General features: G+C 32.7%; 2 protein-coding genes across 2 annotated transcripts; one reads left to right on the top strand and one right to left on the bottom strand.

The window, feature by feature from the left end:
- Positions 1 to 3,368: 3,368 nt before the first annotated feature.
- On the bottom strand, positions 3,369 to 5,283 carry LOTGIDRAFT_95079 (hypothetical protein; the record flags this gene model as incomplete). The annotated part of the gene is made up of 5 exons (XM_009052095.1): positions 3,369 to 3,509; positions 4,213 to 4,273; positions 4,586 to 4,737; positions 4,889 to 4,957; positions 5,137 to 5,283. Coding segments are annotated over 5 exons (570 nt in total), but the record flags the coding sequence as incomplete, so codon positions are not given.
- Positions 5,284 to 8,787: 3,504 nt separating this feature from the next.
- Positions 8,788 to 17,318, top strand: LOTGIDRAFT_158683 (hypothetical protein; the record flags this gene model as incomplete). The annotated part of the gene is made up of 22 exons (XM_009052129.1): positions 8,788 to 8,848; positions 9,221 to 9,610; positions 9,878 to 10,113; positions 10,358 to 10,447; positions 10,689 to 10,827; positions 11,066 to 11,271; positions 11,505 to 11,581; positions 11,808 to 11,871; positions 12,113 to 12,307; positions 12,701 to 12,906; positions 13,162 to 13,321; positions 13,603 to 13,690; positions 13,912 to 14,075; positions 14,349 to 14,617; positions 14,927 to 15,032; positions 15,244 to 15,349; positions 15,520 to 15,647; positions 15,916 to 16,027; positions 16,222 to 16,275; positions 16,543 to 16,600; positions 16,776 to 16,915; positions 17,116 to 17,318. 22 exons carry the CDS (start codon positions 8,788 to 8,790, stop codon positions 17,316 to 17,318), a joined length of 3,252 nt encoding a protein of 1,083 aa, XP_009050377.1.
- Between the last annotated feature and the right edge of the window lie 9,133 nt (positions 17,319 to 26,451).

Below are 26,451 nucleotides of genomic sequence, written 5' to 3'. Positions count from 1 at the left end.
GCCTCTGAATAGCAATTTCTGCAAAATGAGGCAAACCAAAATGGCGGCCTAAATGTTACTTCCGGTGCGAATTTTTTTAATATAATAAGTTTGTATTAAGGCTGGTAATATAATGCATATGTTATTTTTGAGATAACTCAATTTCACCGGAAGTGATACCACCGGAAGTACTAACATCGAAACCGGAAGTGATAAAATTTTTTTGAATGTGTGCTTTTATTCCACTATGCTGTCAGTCTACACCATGTAAGTTTCAAGTCAATCCGCCAAATAATAACCGAAATAGTATTTTTCGATTAATTTCGGCAAAAAAAAAATTAGAACGAATTTTCGAAAATCGAAATTTCAACTGCTATCATATGTCCTTTGTTACAAGAATTACGATGAAGAAAACCCCATCAAAATCGGTTGATAAACACGCCCTCTAGAGTCCATTTTCCGTTTGTTGCCAACGTTGCTAACGTTGCTCAGAAAGTTTTCGTTTTACATTTAAGCTGGGATTAGCCACGAGTTACGAAACGCCACGAAGTCCGTTTTCCCGTACCTGTTGCTGTTTCCAAGAAAACCGGCCTGCGCTGGACGAAAAAAAAAAAAAAAAAAAAATCAATACGAAAACAAAGCAGGGCTGCAAAAAAAAAACCAATACGTAAACAAAGCAGGGCGTTCGCTTAAGAACGTCCTGCAAAAATCAATTCGAAAACAAAGCAGGGTGTTCGCTTATGAACGTCCTGCAAAAATCAATTCGAAAACAAACCAGGACGTTCACTGCAATTACACTTCCCACTAGGCTATGTAGCATGTAGTTTTGGTCTTGTTATTGATTATCAATTCTATTTTTTTTTTTCGAGTCAGTTGTCCCTTCTCCTTCTTCCGTTTATTTCATAATCACAATGTCAATAATAACGAGCTTTTATGGATCTTCTTTACGTCTTCGTCAATTACCATGAATCAAGCCTATGAATAACAATAAAGTAATATCTATGTCCTACACCAACATTGTCAATGGGCTGAATATTTACCTATTTAATAGACCAAGGGAATCTTTTTTATTACATTCTGGTTACTTGTCTCCCGCCATATTCCATCTTGGGGAACGAATGTAAACACTAGAGAGTGAAGAGATAAAGGGAGCTTATTGTAGAACAGGTAATAACGACCTACTTCAGACTACAATAATATCTGGAGTAACTTTCAACATATTTCATGGAACAATTTTGTAAATCAATTCAGCAAAGCAGAGAAAAACCTTAAAGTATTTCACTTTCTTTTCAAAAAGGGATATGATTTCAATTCTAGTTTACTCCAAATGCCAACAGAAACAACTGTAAAATACATCTTAGTGTGGTCAATGCCTGGACACCATGACAAGAATATTACTGTAGTGAATCTATTGTTTACTTAAATGGATTGTTGGCCCACAGTTGGATATAATAATATAACTTTAAATAGTCCAAATACTTCATATTTAACCCTCAGTTCTTAACCAGTTATCCAGATATGGACATTATTTATAAATGAGCTCTTTTCATATTCATTGATTGATTATTTATTATCTTTATACATAATGATATCTATTTACAAAATTATCAAAGTTAAAATACAAGTAACAAGAAGAGAATTGTTTAATATGAATACTATCCTTTGTTCTTTGCATCCTTTCCTCTGTTTTTCCAGGGATGGTACATAATGTCCATGCCTGATTTATTATAGGTAAATTGACAATGACCATTTAAAAGATTGATATCAACTCAATTTTTAGTATGTTTAGTTAAGGCTGAATCATCTATTACTATTGCTTTTCAGTTTGATTGTAAAATGATGAAATAACAAAATTAAAATACTAATACATTAAAAAATTTAAAACATTAACATAAGACCTTATTATCATAATATGTGAAGTAGTAGAAAAAACATCTAATGAAATTAAAATCTGTAAAGAATTCAAGAAAGGAAGATAGATGCGAATTCAAATTATCATTCCCAGGTTTTTGTTATAATCTCTGAAACAGTTTGACAAAACAAATTTCTCAATTTTTTTTTACAACTATTATTCTCAAATAAAGCATTCAGATCACTGTTGTTGCCTTTAACAAAACAATATAAAATAAATGTTATTTACACAATGGTGTAAATATTTATATATACTATTCAGTTATTCAAATTGTGAAATAGAGCCACTAATCAAAAGAATTTGCAAACAGTTTCCTTGGTAAATATTCATACAAGTTCTGATGGCAATGTAATTTTTTTTAATTGAGTTCTGGTCTTAATTAGACTAATGAAGAATTGTGATCATTGTGCTTTTTTCATTTTTTCCTGCCGGCATAAATCAGCTTAAATTTGAAATGAATAGATCTGAAGGATGTTATTATTGTTAATGGAAAGCTGAATCAAAAGAAATATCTCTTTATGAAAGTATATACAATGATCTGATGAATGGTTTAAAAATTATGAATATAGATGATGCTGCACTTTAAATGAACTACTAACACAGTGTTAGGACCCGTTTTGCTTATGTAGAGGACTATCATCATCCAGTTCATATTTAGAGAGGTCTTCAGTTTTGTCATTTTCTGTATGTCTAGCACGTTTTCTCTCTCTTGATCGTGATCTATGCTTTCTTACTTTACGATCACGACTTCTGGACCTACGCCTTTCACGACTCTTAGATCTCCTGTCACGAGACCTTGATCTTCTATCATGTGATCTGGACCTTTTACTTTTGCGTTCCTTTTCCTTCATTTGTCTTCTTCTTTCTCTTTCTAGTTCCTGAGTGAAATCATCTCCACTACGACCAGGAGATGGTCTAGATGAATGATAATGTCTACTGTGTGGTGGAGGTCTTCTTGGTGGTGATCTTCTGGGAGGTGAACGTCTTGGTGATCGGCGAGGTGACCTATGTCTGTGATCTCTTCTAGGTGGTGATCTTCTATGGGGTGATCTTCTAGGTGGTGATCGCCTGTGATGCTGAGGTGAATGATGTCGTGGGGGAGGAGATCTTTTTGGTGACCTTGATCGTCTTCTCTGAACTTCTGGACTGTAAAAAATATCAAATATTTCTTTAGAATTTGAGATTTGTTTCCCAAAAAACCTTATGATTGACATTTGCGGTAAGAGCAAAGAGTAACAGAACCTTGAGTAAATATATTGAATCATTTTACAGAAAGCTGTCAGTTTACCATAACAGTGATTACATAAATACTGAAAAAAACAATATGTCAAAAGCATCCATTTTATTCTAAAAATTACCTTCTTCTTTTGTTGGAATTAAAACGTTGTTCAGCTTCACCAAAGGATACCGGATTCTCTGGTATGTTTTCAGTATTATTGGTCTGTTCAAATCTTGGAGCAATAGCAAATCTTTCTTTAATTTTACTATCTATATCTTTCTGTATTGGTACTGGTATACGAGGAAATAAAGTTGAATACCATTCTAACTTTACTAACCATTGTCGTATCATTTCACCAATTAACATAACATGTCCTCCACCAGCCTTTACATCAACTTCCTGTAATAATCAATAGATTGAACTTTCAATGGAGATGGCAATAAAGGAGGTATGGGATTGCTCTAGCCAGTAAATGGGCAATTTATGAACAAGCTAATTAAATAAATTCTTTCCCAAAATTTAGATCTTATACACTTCCAGCAAGCCAAGCTCTTAACAATCATAATCATACTGCCATATGATTTTTTTCTGTAGATGGTAATCCAGTGAATATTCCTGTATTTGTGTGTAGTTTAAAGTATAGAAGACAATGAAGAAGTTATATGATGTTAAATGGTTGAATTATAACCTCAATAGTGAGGCTGGCTCCATCTTCCACTGTTATTTCATATCACCATCTGGTCTAGAGCAAGCCCCTGTGAGTAAAACACAATAAAGTATTATTTACAAAAATACCAAATCTTTATTAGTTCACAATTCCATTCACATTTGAGAATTTTGAATTAATTTAGTTTTAAATTCAAGTTCTTTTAGACTTATTTCAAAATGAGATGAATATATTCATAAAAATAGAAAGCCATAGTACTCACCACTTTTGTAGTTCTATCCTTGGCAAATAAGAACTGGGGCATTTCATTTAAATAAGATTTCAGAATTTTATATATATCAACATATATTTTTATTTTTTTTTACAAAAACCAAAACATCAAAGCCAATAATAAATCAAAGATTTTACATTCAACTAGGGACGGGGAAAACATACCTCATCATCATCAAAATAAGGTTCATACCATTCCCATAGATCTGCTGGGGGCTGTGTATATCTATAATAAAAACAAATATATTTTGATAGTAATTTATTATTAAGACAACAATTGTGGTTATCTATCACATTATTTCATATTGAAATTCAAAATAACAATAGTTGAAAACTTTGAAAAGAAAGTTTACTAGATTCAAGATGTCAACATTTATTCCATTAAAATGCATCTTTCATTAACATGAGATAAAATTTTGTTGATCTAACAACAATTACGATTTACTTTCATATCAGTTGATATATTTTTAGATATTCTATATTATTTTCAAACAAACAATTCATATTAAGGGTAGAAATCTCACCTTATAACACGTACCTAATATACATAAATCCTAGTCCCCTGATATACGGAGAATCTGAATGTGTTAATAAACCATTTAGTTGTTTCCTTGTTAGTTTTAATGTATAAAGTTTATATAATAAACAATAAGCACTAGAAACTATTCCCCCAGCTCCAACACCACGTACCTACAAAACAAATAAAATATTATTCATTATAATAATCACATTATAATTATCATACCATTTCATTGTCTACACACTACTTTGAATATAGAACAGTATTATGGCATCTGGAATTATTTTTTGAAATAATAAAAATACTTATGAAATAACTTACCCCACCACACATGCCTGTTTGACCAGCAGTTTTTCTACTTCCTTTTTCCCATGGCTCAAGATGTGACACCTGAAAAAAAATATGTAAAGGCTGATTCATTGTCCTACTCAAAAATTTTTGTTCATATATTTTCAGATATCATGTATTTTCTCATTTTGTATTTTATTAAATTAAATGTAATCTGATGTCAAATACATCAAAAGTTAAAGTTGAAATCCAAAATTTTTTCTAGTGAATTAATGCCTCACCTTATAATATATTTCATCAATAACTTCATGATATGTTTTTAAATTAAATAAATTAATCTTAAAATATGGTGAGGATTGGATATTGGTTAAAATAAGATTATTTAAATTCATTGTCTTCTCATTTCCCCACACAGCTAGTGTATTGTTTGGTGGCATCTTGATAATGTATGAATTCTAAAATAGAAATGAATTGAGTTGAGTTGTTATAATATGCCCTTACTTCTTGTAGTCATAACCAAGAATTGATGTGCAGAAAGAGTAATTTTAAGGTCCATTTTGACTATTGTATCTTGGGCAGAATAATTTTGACTTTTGGGGCAATTCGGTTACTGTCTGACTACATTGAGCTCTGAATTGAATTTTTTCTGTAATTTCATAAAAATTAAAAATAAAATTTTTCCATAGTCTAAATATAAGGTTCAGTGATTTTGCATTTGTAATAGACACACTTCCCTCTCATAAAATTCATGTGAAAATGACCTAGATCTACTTCTCAGACTGAAAATTCAGTGTAAGTGTAAAATCATGTTTACAAATATCAACTTTCTCCAATGCCGCAATGGTTAGCATTTTCATCAACCCAAAGACAATCTTAGACTGTCAGTAGTATTTCGTAATTGATATTTCAATTCATATAAAAATGATTGCCAAATTTCAATTCAGAAAACAGTGTTGTAGTCAGAGAGTAGTAGGTGCCAAGTTGATTAAAACCTGTGAATAGTCTATCTAGAAAACAACTTCTAGTCCAAAGGACTAAAATGACAAATAATATATATTGGAAACTTGTAAATTCAATATTTGTGAACTCAACAGTTCATAAGAAAATCACTTATTTTTATATCGGAGATAAGGAAAGAACAAAAAAAGTGAAATAAAAACAGTAAACATCTAGATCTACTTTGATACACGTCCATTTATTCTAGTATTATGTACTAATTAATGAAAGTCAGAAACTTTGGAATGTGTTTCTGTTAGTACCTTCAGTAAATCATAAAACTAGGTTGTTCAATATTCAAATAAAATTAATAAAATTCAACTTCTGAACGTTTCTTCAGTCGGCCATTTTCTAACGCACTGACTCATTTGATGGATTCTGATTGGTTACAAATTATTTGTAATACTTTGTCAATGAAGATCTTTAAAGGGGAATAATTCATTACAGACTACAGTGGAACAGTCAGTTGATGCAATTCGAACCAAATATACGACGAATTCCTTATAGAAGTTCCCATTGTTAATTAATTTTAGGGGTTTTTGTAGGCTACTTAAGGAAAATTAAGAAACAAACAGCTTCGCCCAACCACCATTGCCTTTTTTGGACATTCATTTGAAGATTTAAACATGCATTGACAGCACAGAAAAGGTACAGTCGAGTAATCTAATTTCGTGGATATTTTCGTGGATTTCCGGAAAGGAATAATAATTTACATGAGCGGCCTTTCGCGACCTCCGCATTAGTTTGTTTTAATAAACATGGCTTTTCTCTACAATATCATCTAGTAGAATGAATCCAGTAGTTTCAAGCAAGGTAAAATGTATTAATGTATACTTTGACAAATACAAAATGGCGAATTTCAGTTATTACCAAACGTCACCATTTTTTATCAGCCGAATTTCCTTATAATCCCTAGCCGTAATCGGAATTCCAAGTGTCGTCTGCTAGAATGTAGTCCAACGAATGAAGTCACGTGATCAACTAGCGGATTCCGTGTCAGCAGAAAATTTCTATGGAACACAAAGTGGGCCATATTCTTATGTTGTTTCAGTGACTTTTATCAATAAATCACGCTACGTATCTTATTTTTTCAGTCACTATTTTTTTTTTTAAATCGTGGTTCTTTGAAGGAATTGTCACTAGTTATAATGAATTGATATTAAAGATAAATACTAAGAGAAGTTAATTATACCACTTTGTATCCAGACAACGTGTTTTTCTAGACTTATTTATAGTTCAAACATTGTACACGAAAATAGGTGACGCATTCTGACGCCGTTGCCAAGTTGGTTGCTCATGAAATATGGGTCAAAGTGAAGGATTCATAAAGAAAATCGAAATAAACCAATTTTAATTATTTTGTAGAATATCTGAGGAAACATCTAAGACATAAAAAATTTTTTTTTGTTTTTTCAATTTTGACGAAATTCGGTGTTAAATCCTTATATCCACGAAAATAGTTTACACCACTGTATATTTCATAAGATGCATTGTGATGTAGCCTCTTTATGTCCATACTGTGAAGACCCATCAAGTCTGATTTCCATTCTCATAAGTAAAAGGCATAGATAGCTTAATTAGATTTAGTGCTAATATTTTATCTTAAATTACAGACGAACCAGACACCAAGTTTCATTCTAAACTGAAATTGAGCTGAAAAATGCAAATATATGTAATAATCCGATTATCCTATTAGACCTTGGACCGCAAGTCAACAGACTGATAGCTGTGACTAATGAACCCAGAGTCATCTTGAATGAATCAGAGGTGTGTAGGCCTATAGTTTTAACAAAGGGTTGTTAATTGTTTTAACGTATGGTTATGACTTACACCTTACCATTGTATACATTTTAACACAGAGTTGTCGATACCTATATATATTACTTGGGAAGTTTGGTCTTCCAACCAAAACAACAACACAGAATCATCCAATTTGAACTAATCCAAGTACTACGACTACCAACAACTACCTTGTTTGCGATATCAGCATCTGCTGGAAGCGAACGTTAACTTGTCGTCTACCAACCTTTAGTCTTCATAATCATCTTACTACAATTTGTTACAATATTTTAAATCTTTAGTCTGGTCAAAATCACCACATTTTTTCAGGTTCTGTATTAATACTAATTAATAATAGTTCTGTTTATGTTATAACACTGATCTATTCTCAATATCGATGCACAAATGTATATTTCTGCTCTCAAAACTTAAGATCATGAGGCCATTTTTACCATAATATTATATATTTAAATCAGAAAATTCTAGCACTATTTGACAATTATTATTACCTCCTCTGTAGCTGACAAGTTGTCAGAGAATATACCAAATGTAGAAATCAAACGAAAACCAGTTGTCATTGGATAAACAAAATGACACAAAGATTCTGGAATGAATAAAGTCACCGAATCAAGTTACAAATTTCTGGCGGAATCCAAGTTATTCATGTTAAAAAAAAAGTGAAATAATTATTATATATAGTTATTTCAGCTCTAAAACCACCCCTTTTTGTACTGATAATGACGAATAAAACATGTAACTGACTTTAACAAAAGAGAATTGACCTTTTCTCAGATTCCTTAGTCAGATTTCATTTCGTATTACAAATTGTTCTACTTGTTAGAGGAAAAAAATAAATAATTGTTTTGATTACTGATGAGGAAACCTTGTAGAAAATGAAGGGACACCTCTTATATAATAAAACAATGGAAGACGAGACAACCACACACTGAAACTTCTGATAGACATTACCTTACACATAAACAGACCTCATTCACACTACGTGAGAAATTTCAACCAAAAGGAATTAGTGACTGATTGTTTGATGTATAATCGCTATTTCCTTAATAATAATTACGTCCAAAAACATCAAAGGACTTGCTAATAATTACTGTTTTCCAGGGGTAACTTACACACACTATAACACACTTTTTACCAGTATGGCTCACAGTTCACATGGATTAAAATTTTTCTTTTTTGTAAATATTTTGACATGTTTTGGTAAGTCTTATTTTTTAAAGTAGATTATAATATTATTAACACACTGGTCCAAAAGATCAGAATCAACTGTAGTTGTAAAATGATTTTTCCAAGATATTAGTAGCCTACGCTCAGAAAATCAGAAAATCAATATTTAATTGATTTCAATTTCATATCAATAATCGAGTCTAGAGGTGATTTTGGTTAACAAAAAGTTATCTTAACCCCAAAGAAGTTAATAGAAAAGAGTATAAGCGGTTTTTGTCAAATATTTTTATGACGATATCGCACCTCTTCTTTTATTTCCAAACAATTATACTGTTTAATATTATAGATTTAATAGAACAATTAACTCCTATCTGTTGATTCGGAAGTTGTATGAATTTTTTGTAGCCCAACCCAGACAAAATGACCCTTGTTTATGGTATAACAATCTCAGTGATCCATTAAGAAGTACAATCCACCAACCCAAACAATTAGATACCCTACTCTGTGATAGATATCTCTTACCGGGGTGGTATAGGTTCGTTGACGGGTTGATGCCAACATCGTGTGTTGAGCAATTCCGTTGTGGTACTCAAGCTCCAATATGGATGAATGGTACTATTCCCAGTCCACAAGACGGTATAGTAGCACGTATGGCATGTGTCAATGCTCGGAATGCTTTCATGTTCGTTGGTACGTGTTGTTCTATCCAGATACCGATTGAAGTCAGGAATTGTGGTGAATTTGTGATATACAACCTAAGAAACACTCCTGGATGTCCCATGGCATATTGTGTTGGTGAGTACTATAACATTCTCATTTTGTAAGGTTAATTTCTCGAAATCTTATCAGATGTTGAGCTCTGATGCTCTGTTGATAAAACACTTTAAGCTAGCACAAAGGAAGAATTCAAATTATTGGTATAACAAAAAATGGAATTCGGGTCATTGAAGTGATATACTAGGTTCTCTAGATCGACGATGACGAGTATGACGATTTCTCTTCAACACCTTACTCCAATCAGCCGTGCTGTTCTCTTAATGGGACCGCTTTTTCCATTTTCAGAAGCACCACCGATACTCAAGGCAACACCAAAACTAATTGGACCAGAGATAGTTGGTAGCCAGTTCAGGTTCGCTTGTCATGTCACACTACCAGAAGAAAATGATAACATAGGCTACGATATTGCTTGGTCATTTGATAATCAACCTCTAGAAGGTTTTCTACCACAGCCCATGACTGGAACTGTACATGTTTCATATCTTGATGAAATCTACTGGAAAGGGAACATTGGTAAAACGGTAAGTCATTCCGGATGTACCCCTGATATGACCCTTCGGCAACTTTACTTAGCATCGTGCTAGCATCGTGCTTCTACTTTTGATACAGTGTAAATATTGTTGATGCCTCTGACGCAACAATTTAAGTTTACCTTTTAAAAACACTTGATAACTCTCAAAACTTTTCATTTAGAGGATTCAATTCTTGGATTTACGTGTTTTATGCTGTTGACAAACTCGATGGTGATTTGTTGTTTAATTTCAGTTGCGCTGTCATGTAAGAACATATTATCTCTCAGTGCCTAATGTAAAAAGTCACTTTTATGAAAGCAATGGATATTGGGGTGGAATTTCTGTAAGTTGATATTTAAGTATTTTAACACGTCACTTGTTCAGACTTGACAATACCGGAATTACAGGTAACGACAGTATATATACGCTGATGCTAAATTCTAGTTTGTTTACATAGATGCTATTACAAAATGTGAAGCCAAACAATCCTTAACGATGTATGATTCAAATTGAGCACCCATTCGGGCTTTTACACGTATCTTCGTATTATACATATCGATATAATATTTCTGGTAATATAACAGGTATCACCAGGTTATGTAGCTGTTAGTGAGAGAGGTGATGAACAGCAACTAAATATAACATGTACCTTACCAATAATATGTTTAAATACATCCAACTGTGCTATACATCTTACTGTTGATGTTCATGGTGAAGCTTGGGGTAAGATTTCTTTTTTCACAATGCTCCCGAATTAAAATCAAATAATCAAATGGACCCACGTAGGGAGTAATGGTGCTTTTCAGCTCATAGTTGCTGAGGTATTTGCTTTCAGAACTGATGATCATTGATCGTGAAAAAATTATTGTCGAAACCGCGTTGGATCTGAGCTTAATGTCGATCGAAAAATTAGAATTTTGTAGCCCCGTGCAAAATTCCATCACACCCATTTACTTTTCAGATGATATAGCAACAGCTACCGATTGTAGACTACAATTAAAGGCATTAAACTGGAACCCTACTGAAAAATATGTGATAACCACAACTAGCATTATGGCAACCAATGACTTCATTGATGATGGTGATCAGAAAGTTTCTGTCAATTTCCACCCAGATTTCTCTTTCGCTCCAGAGATTTGGCAAGGCTATAGTTTTCAGGGAGCAGAGGTAATTTGGATCATTTTGAAGTCCATGGTTGGTGACAATGCTATATTGGCAATTCAGAGGTCCGTGATGCCAATATGTTAGTTGATACTCGGATTTGAGACCGTTTAATTCCAGCAGTAGAGAATGGGGAGTACAACTTAAACAGTAGTCTATACGTTAATGTGCAACTGCTTCTGTATCTAAGTGAAATATTGTGGAATAAAATTGTAATTTTCGAAATTATCTTATTTTAGGTGGTTACATTAGATGGCGAAACTACTAGATGTTATGCTTTTTCAGATCCCCATATTAGAGGTCTACAGAGAGAAGGGTAGGTGGTGTTCATTTATCTCCATCAGACATCAGTGGATATCACTAGTCTTAGTAAAATTATTCCGTTGTATTATGTAAAGCCATACATTACTCAATGCACTCCATGGTGGTCATAAAACAGTAAAGATCATTTTTTATTATCAACATTTTACAAATTGAATAAGCTAAAATTTGAGCAAATAAATCAATAATTCAAAACATTACTTTATATACATATATTTCAGAGTGTATCATCTGTATGAAGAAGGAGATTTTGTGTTGGTGAAGAATACCAGACGACCATTCGAGGTCTGTTTTCGCCATGAAAACAGAAATTTGTAATATTTTAAGATTAAATTGGGACATCTGATCATAAACATTTATTTAAAGTTTGGTAAAAGGCAACGCAGAGGAAGTTTGTAAATGAAAAGAAAATAACTCCACTAACACGAAACTGTTTCTCAACAAAATATTGCAGTTATGCCTTTCAAAAAAACTCCAGAGTGTTTATTCTAGTCCAATTACTCCATTAAATTTCAATTTTGTTTAGATCCATGTGCGATCCTGGGCGTGTGTTGGACGTGGCTGTATTTGTGCTGTAGCTATACGAAATGGTAATGATGTTATATCAGTAGACATCTGTCAGAACACTGGAACTCTACCGGCTGTAGTTAAAGTATTGTCAGGAACTACAATATCTACCGGTACCACAATCCATAAATCACGAGATGGACAAACCTTCATGGTAACTACTCTATACACGTGTTTACTTTTCTTATCAATCTGTCATCAAGATAGGTCTTATTTACAAAAATAAAGTCATTACTTTGGGGCCTATTATATTACATGACCGTTTTCATTTTGAAATCTGCCAAAATTTAGTAAACAATATAGCTTTGCTCTATAGGAAATGTGGAATTCTCAAATTCGGAGTCGATTTACATAGAATATTTATAGAATTATATTGCATTTGGTGCCAGATGAAATTCACTCTATATAGCTTTAACCCAGTTTCCTGAGGAAGATAAGCATTTATTACTGGTAGTTATTACTTAGTTATATATCATCACTATTGACAATTTGATATATTGCTAAGCAGGACTTCAATCCATGTATTATTTCCTTGTTCACATTTCAGATTAGTTTTGAATCTGGAAATTGGGTTCGAGTCAAGGATTTCCGATCATATTTAAATGTAGAAGTACAAGCCACATCGAAAGATTACGGCTACCTCGAAGGAATATGTGGAACGTTTGACAATAACCAAGCCAATGCGTTTGTTTCACCAAATGGACAGTTATATCCTGATTCAGATCACCCTGTTGAATTTATGAGATCTTGGAGGTAATCGGATCTATATTAAGTCATCAGTATGAGCATCGCGGAACTTGATCAGAGATCTGATTTTTTTCCGGGACACCTTTTTGACAGGTTCATTACTCTTCACTGATGCTGTTGGTTTGTGGGATATCTGGTAGGTCAACTCAACATCAGTTATACAGTTGGAATAACTACTGTTATATTTTCATCTAGCCATTTTATATGTTGACATAATCCCCCAAAATTCAACACGTTCAATTTGATTTAATCTTTGACTAGGATCGCATCAGAAGAAAGTTTATTTACTGGTAAATTTAACCGAGTATCAACATCTGTATCATTATTACCAATTATATCACCTGTACAGTGTTTCTGTAAACCTTCACATGGTATAACTCAATGTGGTACAACACAGATTGTACAGGATCCTAACAGACTGGTTTGTATATCATTCAATTGCATATTTGTTTTTAAATATTTTAAGAATTCTTCGTTATAGATATGTATCACTCGGCGAAAACAGACAAAAATGTATATCTTTTAAACTGTCATCGAAACTTTGATCCTGACGAATATATGGTAAAATCGTAGTACATAGCAGATTATAAACTAAATTTGACGTGTCCCTATTGTCCTTCCTTGATATAAGAAAACTGACCAAACTTTTGCAAGTAATCGTCAACGAATGAGTGATTTTATGATTGTTGCTTTTCTTTACAGACAATAAAGAACTATGTAGATATTACAGTAAAGATTGTGGGTAAGATCCAGAGTCATGACGAACCTACATCTCCAGATAGACAGATAGGTAAGATTACTAAAATATTGGTACCTCATACGCTCACAAAGAAAAACCACGAGTTCAAAGTAAGCGAGATGGAACACGAAATCTATTTTCAATCCAGTCAACAAACCAACAATGCCAAGTGTATGTGATGTACTTCCTGTCCAGTTTTTTTCAAGTGGACATTTACACATTATCTCATTGGTTTGCCATATTTTTAATGAAAAATTGAACTATATTTTAAGTTATACCTGAATTTAAAAGACCAACAAAAACTATTGTAAATGAAAGCGATGCAAGACAGTTATGTTCTCAAAGTATTGTTAATATTTCACTTGGTATAGAGTGCTCTACGGCGGTATCTCTTCATATATCGGGTTTTATGTCATCATGTGTCCAAGATACATTGGTTAGTATTCTTAAAGCCCCAGTTTTTCTCCCCATTGACATATCACATACCTTCTTTCTTGTTAACATAAGGACGCCTGATCAAAATTACCGAACGTTTCCACTGCGAACCCATGATCTTTTATCACATGATATCATTTTCATTTATTAAGAACTATTGGACAACACATGTCCACAATTGCAAGTAGATACAACACTGCTAATATTTCCTGATAAACGATTCTATATCACAACGTCAATAAATCCTTACCATGTTGGAAATGTTACTTTTCAGTTGGCAGGAAATGATTACTTTGTTCACGGGATGGTAGCCGCCTTTGAAGCAAACTGTCAAGAGGCGGTGATGAAGAATGTTACTAATTATAAGCAAGGTGATGATGGCAGACGTTTACCACCACCGGAAGTGACGACTCTGATGTGTCCTAATCAGTGTAGTTTGAGAGGAAGATGTGGTGATGGTATATGTAGGTGTAATCCAGGATACACGGGAATAGATTGCTCAGTACGGATGAATTCTCCTCCACAGATTATCATTATGAGAGGGTATGGGATTCAGTGCTTTAATTGATTTCTCGTGGTGTAAGGATTTCCAGGGTTATACAGACAAGTAGAGTAATAGTATACAAGTATTACTACTGGTATTCAAATCATTTAGCCACTATTAGGTCACTATTAAAGCCGAATGGTTTAAAGGGAAAGTTGGTTATCATGAGATACAGAATTACAATGCAAATCCTAACAATTTCAGATAATTACTATTTCAATCTGTCAGATTATGAGTGAATGTTTTCATCAGGCCTACATTGTACTCCGAACGTTACCATCTAACATCTGATAACAAACTGCTTTCAGAGACGGAGTTTGCGATCCAATGGTATCATCGTGTGAATATCCACATCTTATAGTTGGTAATTTTATAGAAACACCCAATCTAGCTTGTCAGATCACCATTATGAAGGTAAATTCACATTTTAAACAGTGTCATAATTAGACACTGCATGTTGCAGACTGTGTACTTTAAGGACACCTCGACAAAAAGTGAGTCTGTTAAACACTGTTCCATTTTACTACGACGAACTGATCTGTAAGTTCTTGTTTTTTATTCAACCAGCATAACTTACTATACTTGTAACCAGACATTTTTTAAATATATAACTGTTATATTGTAGATGGTAAACGGTCGACCACAACCTGGTATTAGTAGTCAAATAGAAGCTGATTATCATAGTAATAGAGAAGTTATGTGTATTATACCTACCAATTTACTTCTTCAAGGTAATATATTTTTTGACTATAAAGAAAAAATATTATTCATATTGCAAAAGTAACAGCTAAACATGCAGATTAGCTTAAACAGGTCAGTTCCAAATTTTTATGCAACTAGATATGACATAACATCATGAACGAAGGACACAATATGATGATATTACTGGTGTATGTTTTAGGACAAGCTATAACCAGATATTTATTATGTGTAACTATCGATGGTGTTAGATATAGTAATAAAGTAATGTACACAGTTTATGATTCTAATTGTTTACAATGTAGATCGTGTGGAAACTGTAGCCAAAGGGTAAGTGTAATAAAGAAATTTCTCTTTCCAGACTTCCTAGAGACATTACCAGCTTCATTAGATAATTTGAATAACTATCTGTTTTGAAGCCAAGGGCCAAGTTAAAAAATAATCTTAAACTGAAACCATCTGTTCATTAAATTCGGAAAGTGTAGATCAAAGTGAAAATCATTGTTGCTTGAAATGGAGTCGTCCACAAAACAAACACAAACTTGGTTATTTGCTAGAAACGCAACGATTATTTCTTAAGTTTTCTGTATTGTTTTAGACTGAAACTTGTTTGATTGGTGATAAATGTTGGAAAACAGGGGATATTAATCCCAATAATCCTTCCGAGCATTGTAATCCACTAACAAACAGTTTGGGTTGGAGTAGCAAAGGTAAGATAAATTCCTTATTACAACCCTTTTGACTTGCCAAACCATATAACTCAACAATTCAGATTATCTTTCTTCAGGTTTGCTATCAACTGGTTTAAATGAACTGTACTTCAAATATGGCTTGACTTCAGCATTTAAGAGTAGACATTGTTTCTAGATTGTTAAAAGAATATATAATTTTATAACTATTTCAGTTCAAACAACTATTCCTGTTCCACAACCACCACCACAGAGAATCCAACAGCCAGGTAAGTACCAGATAGAGGTAACATCAGAGTTTTCGAGAACATATCCAAGATCAGAGTCAATAAATTTGTTTGTTTCATCGTCAAATATCGATGTAGTATTTTCGAGATCGATGTAGTATTTTCGAGGTGTGTCTGGAGTCGGCTGGGATTACAATTACATTCTTATATGGGAAATAACTCAAACGTTCATACCAAGAAGCTTGAAAAGCGAAAGATTACGCTAAACAAAGCGTAAGATAATGTTCACATTTTACATTTTCTTTAAAGGTTTAGATTGTAAATGTGCACAAAAGAGATTATATGAAAGATGGGATATTTGGACGAGGTAAGATATAGAGCGGTAAACTAATCTCTACTAATAGGATTGTAAGATGTTAAATGCCTTTCTCCAAAAATGTAATGTGAATCAAGAAAATATGATAGAATTAAGATTATTTTATTATTTGATGTTTACTGACTACTTTACATAACTATTTATCTTGGCTTCATCTCTGTTTCAGTAATCGTACAGGTTGTCCATGTGATTCCAGTGATGCACTGGGACAATGTGCATGTTGTGAGGTAGGGGGCTGTCGTTGTCTACAACCAAACACACAACAGTGTACTCAATGTGGCCATGAATCAACTGATTGTTCAAGGAGTAGGTTACCATTTCTTATTTCTTTCTGTAGGGTCAATTATATTGCTTTGTTAAAAGATTGTGATCAGATCAAAAGTCATGAGATAATTGTTTCCCAGATTGCGGTAAAATTCACCCTGGAGGTTAATTGTGTGGGATTTTGGAGGTAATGAATGTAAGATTAGCATCTGTTAAGGCGTTTTTTGATTGTGTTCTTTTAGGGAAAGTGTCACCAGAATTTGGAATAGATGCTTGGACTCGAAAAAAGACTGGATGTTCATGCCCATTTAATCCAACAGACTTTGATTGTGCTTGCTGCCAAAACAAAGCTTGTCATTGTGGACCTTCCCATAAGAACCAATGTGCTCCTTGCTCCTATCCAGAGTTGTGTGGAACCAAACCGGATGTTTTCGGCGCCCTGTAGATGTGCGACAAGTGGTGAAATGGAGCAGTCAAGCCAAATTATTTATATTCATTAATCCAAATCCAAATTTTGCAAGACTGTTTTAAAGGATTCAAACGAAACTAATTAATACGAAACCCCGTTTTCGCTCATATTTTTTTAACTCTACAAATGCTAAATAAAATTATTGATATCCACATTAGAGAAATAATATAAGATTAATTTGGATTGAGTTCTGACCGTTAATCTAAATTGGAAATAGGATACCATTGACCAAGACTAAAGCGCAAGAAAGTTTTCAGATTACATGTATATGAAAGATGAAAATTTATGTTTGTACTTCAAGGAATCACGTGTGTACCATTTGCAAAGTCTAGGTTTATACCTTAATACGGTAACAGATATCTTAAAGAATATGCCAGACTTTAGAAGTTTAGAAGCAAAATTTAGGTAACATTGATATTTTACAATAATGTTGTTAATTCTAGACGTTAATAGAAATTGAAGGGACTGTACAGACTGACAAGCTATATAAGACACTGAAAACATGCCAGACACATTTCTCAATAGATGTCGTATCAAGGGAAATAAGTTTTTAAAAGATTTTTAGAAATGTAATATTTTGAAAGTTGTCTGAAGATCACATATCGTGAAACTCTGAATAACAACATGTTTTTAAAGTTCTTTTTTAACATTTCTATTTCGCTCTACAATTGATGTATTATTTAAAAAGTGAAAATATTTTATCATTGTAATTTGAAAGTTGGCAAAATGACTAAATTTGATAAAATTAATCATCTCTTCTAAGTTGGATCAGCTAATGTTATTGTTTCTCTCAGAGTCTAATTGCAATGATATATGTAAAATAGTTTTGATTTTACAGTGGTGGCTTTCAATGTAAGTGAGAATAGCGTAAAATGAGATATTTTGTTTTCAAGACACAACACATATCATGAAGATAAATCTGGTACCTAGATCATATTTTTATATAACACTTTTCGAAGCGATTTGACACGTTGATATTTTGGGACGAAATGCTAAGAAGACCGAAACAATCCAATTTGAAATACAACAAAACGATGGTGCCGATGTCTTATATCCTGAAAACCATTTAATCTCTTTAATGTATCATGTTATTCTCTTGGAATCAACTGAAATTTGAAACTCAACTTGATGTATCTTAATTTCCGCCATATCCGTTCTCTTATACTAGATTGACTAATGAACTAACTGTGACATTTCTTATCTGGAATACGAAGAAAATTGAGTCAAACTGATATGCTTTACAATATTTCATTCAATCCAGAAGTAAATAATGTTTTCTACAGTTTATTTCTGAAAACACCTTCACGATTGAGCCGCCTAATTTATTTCAAAGAGATTTTAAAGCTTACTTTGAAAATATGTTTCTTTCCTTCACAATGCAAGACTGACCTGTTTTCCACCATGTGGGCTAATGAAGACCGGCCATGCAGGGTACAATGAAAACAATTTGGCCAGGACAACGGTAGTAGCCTGCTGTTTTTCGATTTCCAACTGTCGAGGGATCTTTAACGTGTAAAGCCTGTATAAAGATGAAACAGCAATACAACACGTAAATTGAAATATTTTGCTATTCATTGATCTGTGCAGACCTTCATTGTCTGGTTGCAGTCTTAAACGGTTTTAGCACAGTACAACGGATCTGGCAGGTACAGACACTCAGTGCTTCTCGACAATCTGTGAGCAACTTGATTTCTAACTACTGAAGAAGCAGGCTGCAACCAGAAGAATTTAATCAATTGTTGAATTAAGTCGGTCCGAACGCAATGACGATTGAAAAAAGTACGACTAGTTGTCATCAGATGCTCATGTCATGCGACTCAAAAGGTCGGAGCTGTAGTCGCTAGTTGCTAGTGAGTCTATCCAGGTTGAAGTACATGTATATGAGATACGGTGCATAGTTGAATTTTGGTTGATATTAGAAATTAGTGTATTAGATCTATCTACTGTATCGATAATCCCACACCTCTCACCACATATTTTACAAGAATGAATCAAATCGGATTAATTTCGTATTAGGTAATATATGTCTCAGGATCTCAATGTTGTCATGTTGTTTGAAGACTATTGTTTTGCAAATATCGCATAAATTGTTTATCACTCACAAACAGAAAGGGGCAAAATAACAAGTATTTTTCTACATATAAATAGGCTCATAGACATTGTTACATGATCAAATTGAAGATAATGTAATGTTTGAGAAATCTCATATAGAAATATTAGATAGCCAGACAGACTGGTGCCGTGCCTAATGGATAATTCTAAAGGAAACTTATTTTGAAAAAGTGCTTTTAAGAAAATGTCTGCAAGAATATAAGAGAAGATGATAATGTATAGTGAGTATTGACTAGTGATGTAACTCTGTCTTTAAGACTGTCTTCAGATTGTATTCTAATAGATCACTTCATATTAACTTCCATTAACAGCATCAGACACTGATCTTCTGAAACGGTTGCACAATTCTCCCTGGCATTCTACAATAATATAAGTTTTAATTGTCGTAATTGTTCTAGAGGGGTTGTCAATACTCATAATATATAGTTTCGTGCTTGTGTTTATATTTACAAATCGAAATGTTAAAATGGCTACGAGCACCAGTTTGAAAACCATGCGACATCAATTACTACTTCGGTCCTTCATACTTCGTCTAATAATGATCGTTGGACGAGGACAGATGGTCCAATTACTACGTCATTATTAGACGTAGCTTAAGACCATTAACCAACTTTAAATACAGTTCACTAACAATTACTTCTACTCAGGTAAGTGCTATAAATATAGGTCACATGAGATCCAATCACATGTCCAGCAATACAGGCAATCTTTCGAAATGTCTTATTTAATTTCGTATATCTGGACTGTGACTTATGGATTACAATTTGAATATGTATGTTTATACAGGTCAGTTTTTTTCCCTTTCCTTTATGGCTTAAACAAGTATTTCAGATTCGAAATACAAGATTCATGTTCAGTAGCATGGTGAGGATTTCATTGACCGAGGTGGCATCCGAGCGCCCTCTGCTCCAATTTCTGGATTCAATAGGGCACTAGATATGTTGGGGATTCCTTGTAAAATATATCTCCTCTCTGGCCACATTGAGTTCTAATTTGAATTTTTTCTCTCATGTGATAAATATTCAAAATATGATTTTCAAGTGCATACCAAATGTCTTAGAATGCCTTTTGGTCCATGAATATAGAAGTTTTGAAAATTTTGCACTTGAAATGAACACACTTCTCTCCAAGAAACTTTATGTGAAAATGACACATTTTGAACTGAAAATCTCCCTCTGTAAAATCATAGTTTCAAAAAATTTGTTTTCAATGGTTTGCATTTTCATCAACCCAAAGACAATCTAAGACTCTCAGCAATATTTTGAGATAAATATTTCAATTCATACAAAAATGATAGCCAAAATGTGATTTAGAACTGAGTTTGCCAGAGAGTAATCTAGGAAGGTCGAGAATTTGTTATGGCCCCTATATAAACCACTGTCATGGCATTTACGTCATCATTTCGTGATTTACATTTTACATTGTTAAATTTTATAAGCAATTAGTGACAAGGATAACCAAGCTATTAGAATTATTATTCCCTTGGCTGTATCCAATTTGAAACATTAGTGTTGTTTATTAAGATATTGCTTTAACCCACATCTTATATATATTATGACTAGTGTTCACATACTATTTGAAGCCAATTCAATCGTGAATACGTTTATAAAACAGGTCACATCTACTTGGCAAAGGACCAAGAGTCCAATATTTGGAGTCCATTATTAATGTCAATATTGGACTCGTGGCCATTTGTCAGAACAATTCACATCTGTATTTTAACCGGAATAACATAATTCATTACGAACATTGATTAGGTGAATAAAAGTCCCTAAATATATATTTGGTAAAAGTTATGTCTGAAATCCTTGGAATATTAAATCTAAATGATCCGACTAGACTCATACATCAGTAAAATATTATAGAATTTAATTTCGTTATGTAGACATCTTTGTAAAACTTCTAAAGATCACGTATACCAAGCATATTTCATGTTTCAAGCTGGATTTTAACAATGGTTAATATTTCTAATATGGAATTTGTAGACTCTTGAGGAACTATCCCACAGATCTACATAAATATCTATAGTCTGATGGTCTGATTTAATGATTAAAAATTCTAATTCGACATTTTTATTACGGATCAAACCATTTATTCAGGATGTCTTAGAAGACACTCTCCAAGTCGCCCAAATCTGCATGATTAGTAAAAAAATATTAAAAAATAATCGTTGACATCAACATTATGAAATTATTTACGAGATATATGAAAAAATAGATATCCAGGTTTTAAACGCTTATTCGTCTGTGCATTTTAGCTGAAATGCCAATAACGTTTGAAAAGTCAAGTCTCTATTATTTCTAGAGATGTTATTGTATTACTCAGTAATGGCGTTTCAAAATATGCTTGCAGACGGTATATAGTATCCTTTTTGATCAAACATTTTTTTATTTCTGCTTACAGTTGGTTTGGACGTTACTCATCATGCTGCCCAATAATTTTGGTTCGATTAATGATCAATAATAGAATTAGCGTAAATTGTTTTCGCGGAACTGTTTACTTACTATGGATAATATTTTTTCGGTTCGTGGGATTAGTACCAACACAGATCCGGTTAATCGTTGTAGGTTACAATAATCAACTACAATGATATCTTGAAATTTCATTTTGCTTCCTGGATGGATGAAACTCTCTTTCTGTTCAAATTTTTTTTTATGAAAATGATAGATAGTGTTCAAGCTAATCACAAAGGACCAATCACGTTTTAACAACGAAATTATGACCAGGAAAGTGTCAGTATAAATTCTATGTTCCAGTGGGAAAGAACCTCATTAAAATGCCAGACTCTAGATTGGAAACGTTTTTAGATGGACAATGAGCAAACTATTATATTATGTGGATTTTAAGCTTTACATTTCTACTGAATGTGCAACTATTTGGCAGGAATCTGTCTTTTCAAATGATTACTTTATATTAGAAAGTAGTCTTAAAGCCTTCGAACGACTTTATACTGTAAATATTAGAACACACGTACTCATACACATAAAATTCTTAACAAACATTAGAATTTATGCAAGGGCGGGGATTGGTGCTCAGAAATATTGCCTAAGTACAAGGGCCAATATCAAATATAGGTTTGTGATTGGTGAAGCCGAATGTGGCAGCTGTTACCTACGTAGCTGTGCAAATATTATTAGTATTATGTATGATAGGGAATACCTAGTTGTTCTACTGTTGATTTGACGTGATTTATTTGCAAACATAATCTGTTGAAGGTTGGGGTCACTTTGTAAAATATAAACCGTTGAGATAAACATGAAATGAGAAATTGGAATTACATCGTTTATGAATTTCGTGGTAAACTATACCATTTCATTTTTCCTGATTGACATCAAAAAGGGAAATAAGACGGAAATTAATAAACTTCAATAAACTTCATTTTTTCTACTTCTAATAAATTACTTCATTTTTCTGACATAACTCAAGGCGAATACAATCTTATTAGTAAAACATTCAAATGCGATTTATCTTTTAGTAAAGATGGACGCATCAATAAATTAACTTTTTGCAAAATCATATCTCATACTAATGCTTTAAATGTCTCTTTATATCTTTCAAAAACTAAAGGCAAAGAATAAAACACAAACTAAACACTTGAACCCGAAATATTATATTTCTTAAAGTTACCAAAGCTGCATATGATATTGAAATCTGAGTCTAGAAATGATGTTTTAATTGAATATTTCACAAATTCTTATACTAAGAGGCATTCAACTAAACTAAACCTTAACTGCTGCAAGAAATTTTCAAGTAAATTATTGGAGATTATAACCCAATCGTGAAAAAAGATTTCAACTCTAATGCTTTACGAGATATTTAAATTCTTTTCATTGAGTAATTTTCAACAGATCTACTTCAATTAACTCAAATCAGGGACTTAGAAACTTTTTTTTTAACTTTTAAAGGTATTGCTACATTTAATAAAAATCTATATTTATTTTTAAATAGTACTCTTAAGCTCAATAACAAGTTTTGTAAACATGATAAAGTCAATGATTATTTGTCTGTTATTAATACAAGGGTTATAAGAAAGTACTTAAGAATCGATTTCAAATTGATCATCCTATTATATTTCTATAAGAAAACTTAACGAAGCTTAAATAAATTCGTTCAACATCAATTCCTCTTGTCAAATACAATTTATTCTTCATTTCTTTTTTCTGTTTGAGTAAAATCTTGCTGGTAGTTGTTTTTGGGTGATAAGAGGAAAGTATTGAACTCTGTATTCTCCCAGAACAAAAATTCGGTGGCAGGCTAAAGACGTTTGGGTCATATTCATATGTTGAGCATTTCGGATAGTTCCGGGAAATGTTGGTTGGAATGCCTGAATGCGTGATACTCTCTGATGTGACTCTTCTAGAATTATCCAGTTATTAACCTCCCACAAGATACTTATACAGCAATTCAACATGACAACCTTTTAAAAGATACAATTACCAAATCATTGATAAGCTTATTACTGGGGTTTTAAATCTTAAAATGTTTTATATTTGGTTAAAAAGCCTGAAAAAATCACAGGTCTATTAGATTTAATCACGAAGATAACGTATCACAAGTCTTATTGGAATACCAACACTTCTTAAACAAAATATTTGAAGTGGATGCTTGATTTCTCTTTCTAACAGCAAAACGTTTCTGATTTCTGAAGAAAGATCTTGCATGAGTTGTCTTGTGACCTTGGTATTTACGAGTTTCAAAAATTAAATAAATGATGTAATAAGGAGTTTCTTTGACTTAAATATAAATATATTAAAATAGGCTCGATATCAGTATCAACAGTTTTTATTTGATTCGATGTAAATTCTTTTGAAATTTGCTTCTAAGTTGGTTTAATAAAGGATTAAGCTGTAAATATGTTGTAATATTTTGGTTATTGATAAATATGCTACGCTGAATAAAAGATTTTTAACGGCCTTCAACATTTATCAAATCTAAAATAGCGTAGTAAAAGATACATTTTACCCAATATTAATTTGGAACTGTAAACAGTGTTTAAATTTAAAACAAAAGGGAGAGGTTACCTTAAAATCAACCATATTTTTTTCTCTGGAAGCTGATTTTGTGACATGATGAGAGTTGAATATTGGAGGTATTTTAAGGTAATCAGTAAGATACTTGACAAGAATGAAATTTGTCTTCAATTCTTTCTCTATCATTAGATAATGTCAAACCAATTGACAGCTTTCATTAGAGTTATTTTTTATCTTTCAGACGACACATTGTTAGTAATTGTAATCAGAAGACAGTGGGATTTTTCTTGAATTACCATTTGAACTCTAACACCGAAAGAATAATGATGGCTTCTAGAAATAATTCAAATAGTTCAAAGGAGCATGATCACCATACTGCCATAGGAATCCAGTAACGAATCAGACGTGGTGTCATTAAAAACATTTCTACAATTTAATTTGATAATATTTTAGTGGCGACTTGATTCAAGTATCTGTCACCTTTCTTTTTAAAAAGTGTCCACAACTACTCAGTGTTCTTTAACTCAATTGCATCATAATCTCTGCCAACCAACCACACCGGTGACAAAGATCAACACATCATTTCACCTGATGAATTTTAATTAAAAGATGAAGATCTGTCTTCAAGCAATTATACCAAGCTCCCTTCTGTTTTATTTATACGTTATGTTTTGTTTCACAATTGCAAGTTTTTATTGTCCAATTTTACCTCTGAACGTAATTTGATATTCTGGTTAAATATTCTCTGAATGGCGAAGCATTATTGTTATAAAGGTCTCGGATTATATCTGTCATCATGTCTCCTTCTGTCTTTGTGCATTTTGTAACTGGCAATAACAAGGTTTTGAAGTTTTTACAGTGAGAAACACACTGAGGATAGCTTTATAGAGTTAGGCTTAATTCTTATCACAAAAATGTAATCAAAAGTCCTGACCTTCAAATACATTTGACAACATGAAAATAATTGGCGATTGATAAGAACTGTAAGGAAGCTCAGAAACGAGACTGACCCTCAATATACATATAGAATTAGTCTTTGAATAAGTTTTAATGATTTAGAATAGGGAAGCCAATGATTAAGTAGCAACAAGTAAAAAGACTTAAAAGTTATAGTTCGTGGTGAGCACGCTAGCTATATATCTTCAAGATAAAATGACAACGTGGCCAATTTTCTTAAAATGTTTTTAAATCGTTTGAAATAGGAGAACTATTGACCATGATCCTCTTTGGTTGATTTCCAATCTTCAATCGTGTCAGAAAACAGTTTTCTCTCACCTCGATAAGGAAATCCGTTACCAATGAACGATTCAAATTGTGTTTCAATTCCTCAAGTTTCAGTCTTGTCACATCTACAATAATTTCTTCACTCTGATCTTACAGGAAATATTGTAAATCGCTGGCGCCCAAGTTACATAGTATGTAAATCTGTTTAAAATATATTAAAGATAGTGGACCACAGCCATATACGCCCACCACGGCATGCGGACGGTAAAAACGACACATCCATTTTAAGTTTCTTCAAAATCGATTCAAAACTAAGAGAGTAATAGCATATTCAAGATTTTGGGGCAAGGGCAATAACTCTGCTTCTAACGATCGAAAATAGCTCAAATTCGAACTTGATCTTCTTTTCATGAATATGTATGCACATACCGAATTTCATTTGATTCCATCAAACACTCTAGTTTTTAGAGTGTTTATGAGCAATTGATGTTTATAGAAGAACTTACTGTAAAGAGGTTAAAGGGCGATAACTTCTCAAAACTGACGTAAGAGGCCTAAATCTTGAATAAGCCTTAAATTTAATCAGAAGTAAACTAAACTTTCTCAAACCTTTCGATTTAGGTCCAATAACATCCATTTTAAGTTTCATCAAAATCGGTTGAAAACTAAGAGACTCATATTCAAGATTTTGGGGCAAGGGCAAAAAAGGTCGAAAATAGCTCAAATTCGAACTTGATCTTCGTTTTATGAATATGTATACACATTTCATTTGATTCCATCAAAAAATCTAGTTTTTAGAGCGT

Source organism: Lottia gigantea, assembly GCF_000327385.1.
Source record: "Lottia gigantea unplaced genomic scaffold LOTGIsca_18, whole genome shotgun sequence".
Taxonomy (NCBI): Eukaryota; Metazoa; Mollusca; class Gastropoda; family Lottiidae; genus Lottia; species Lottia gigantea.
Note: the sequence above shows the minus strand (reverse complement) of the source record. Positions and strands in the feature narration are given on the sequence as shown.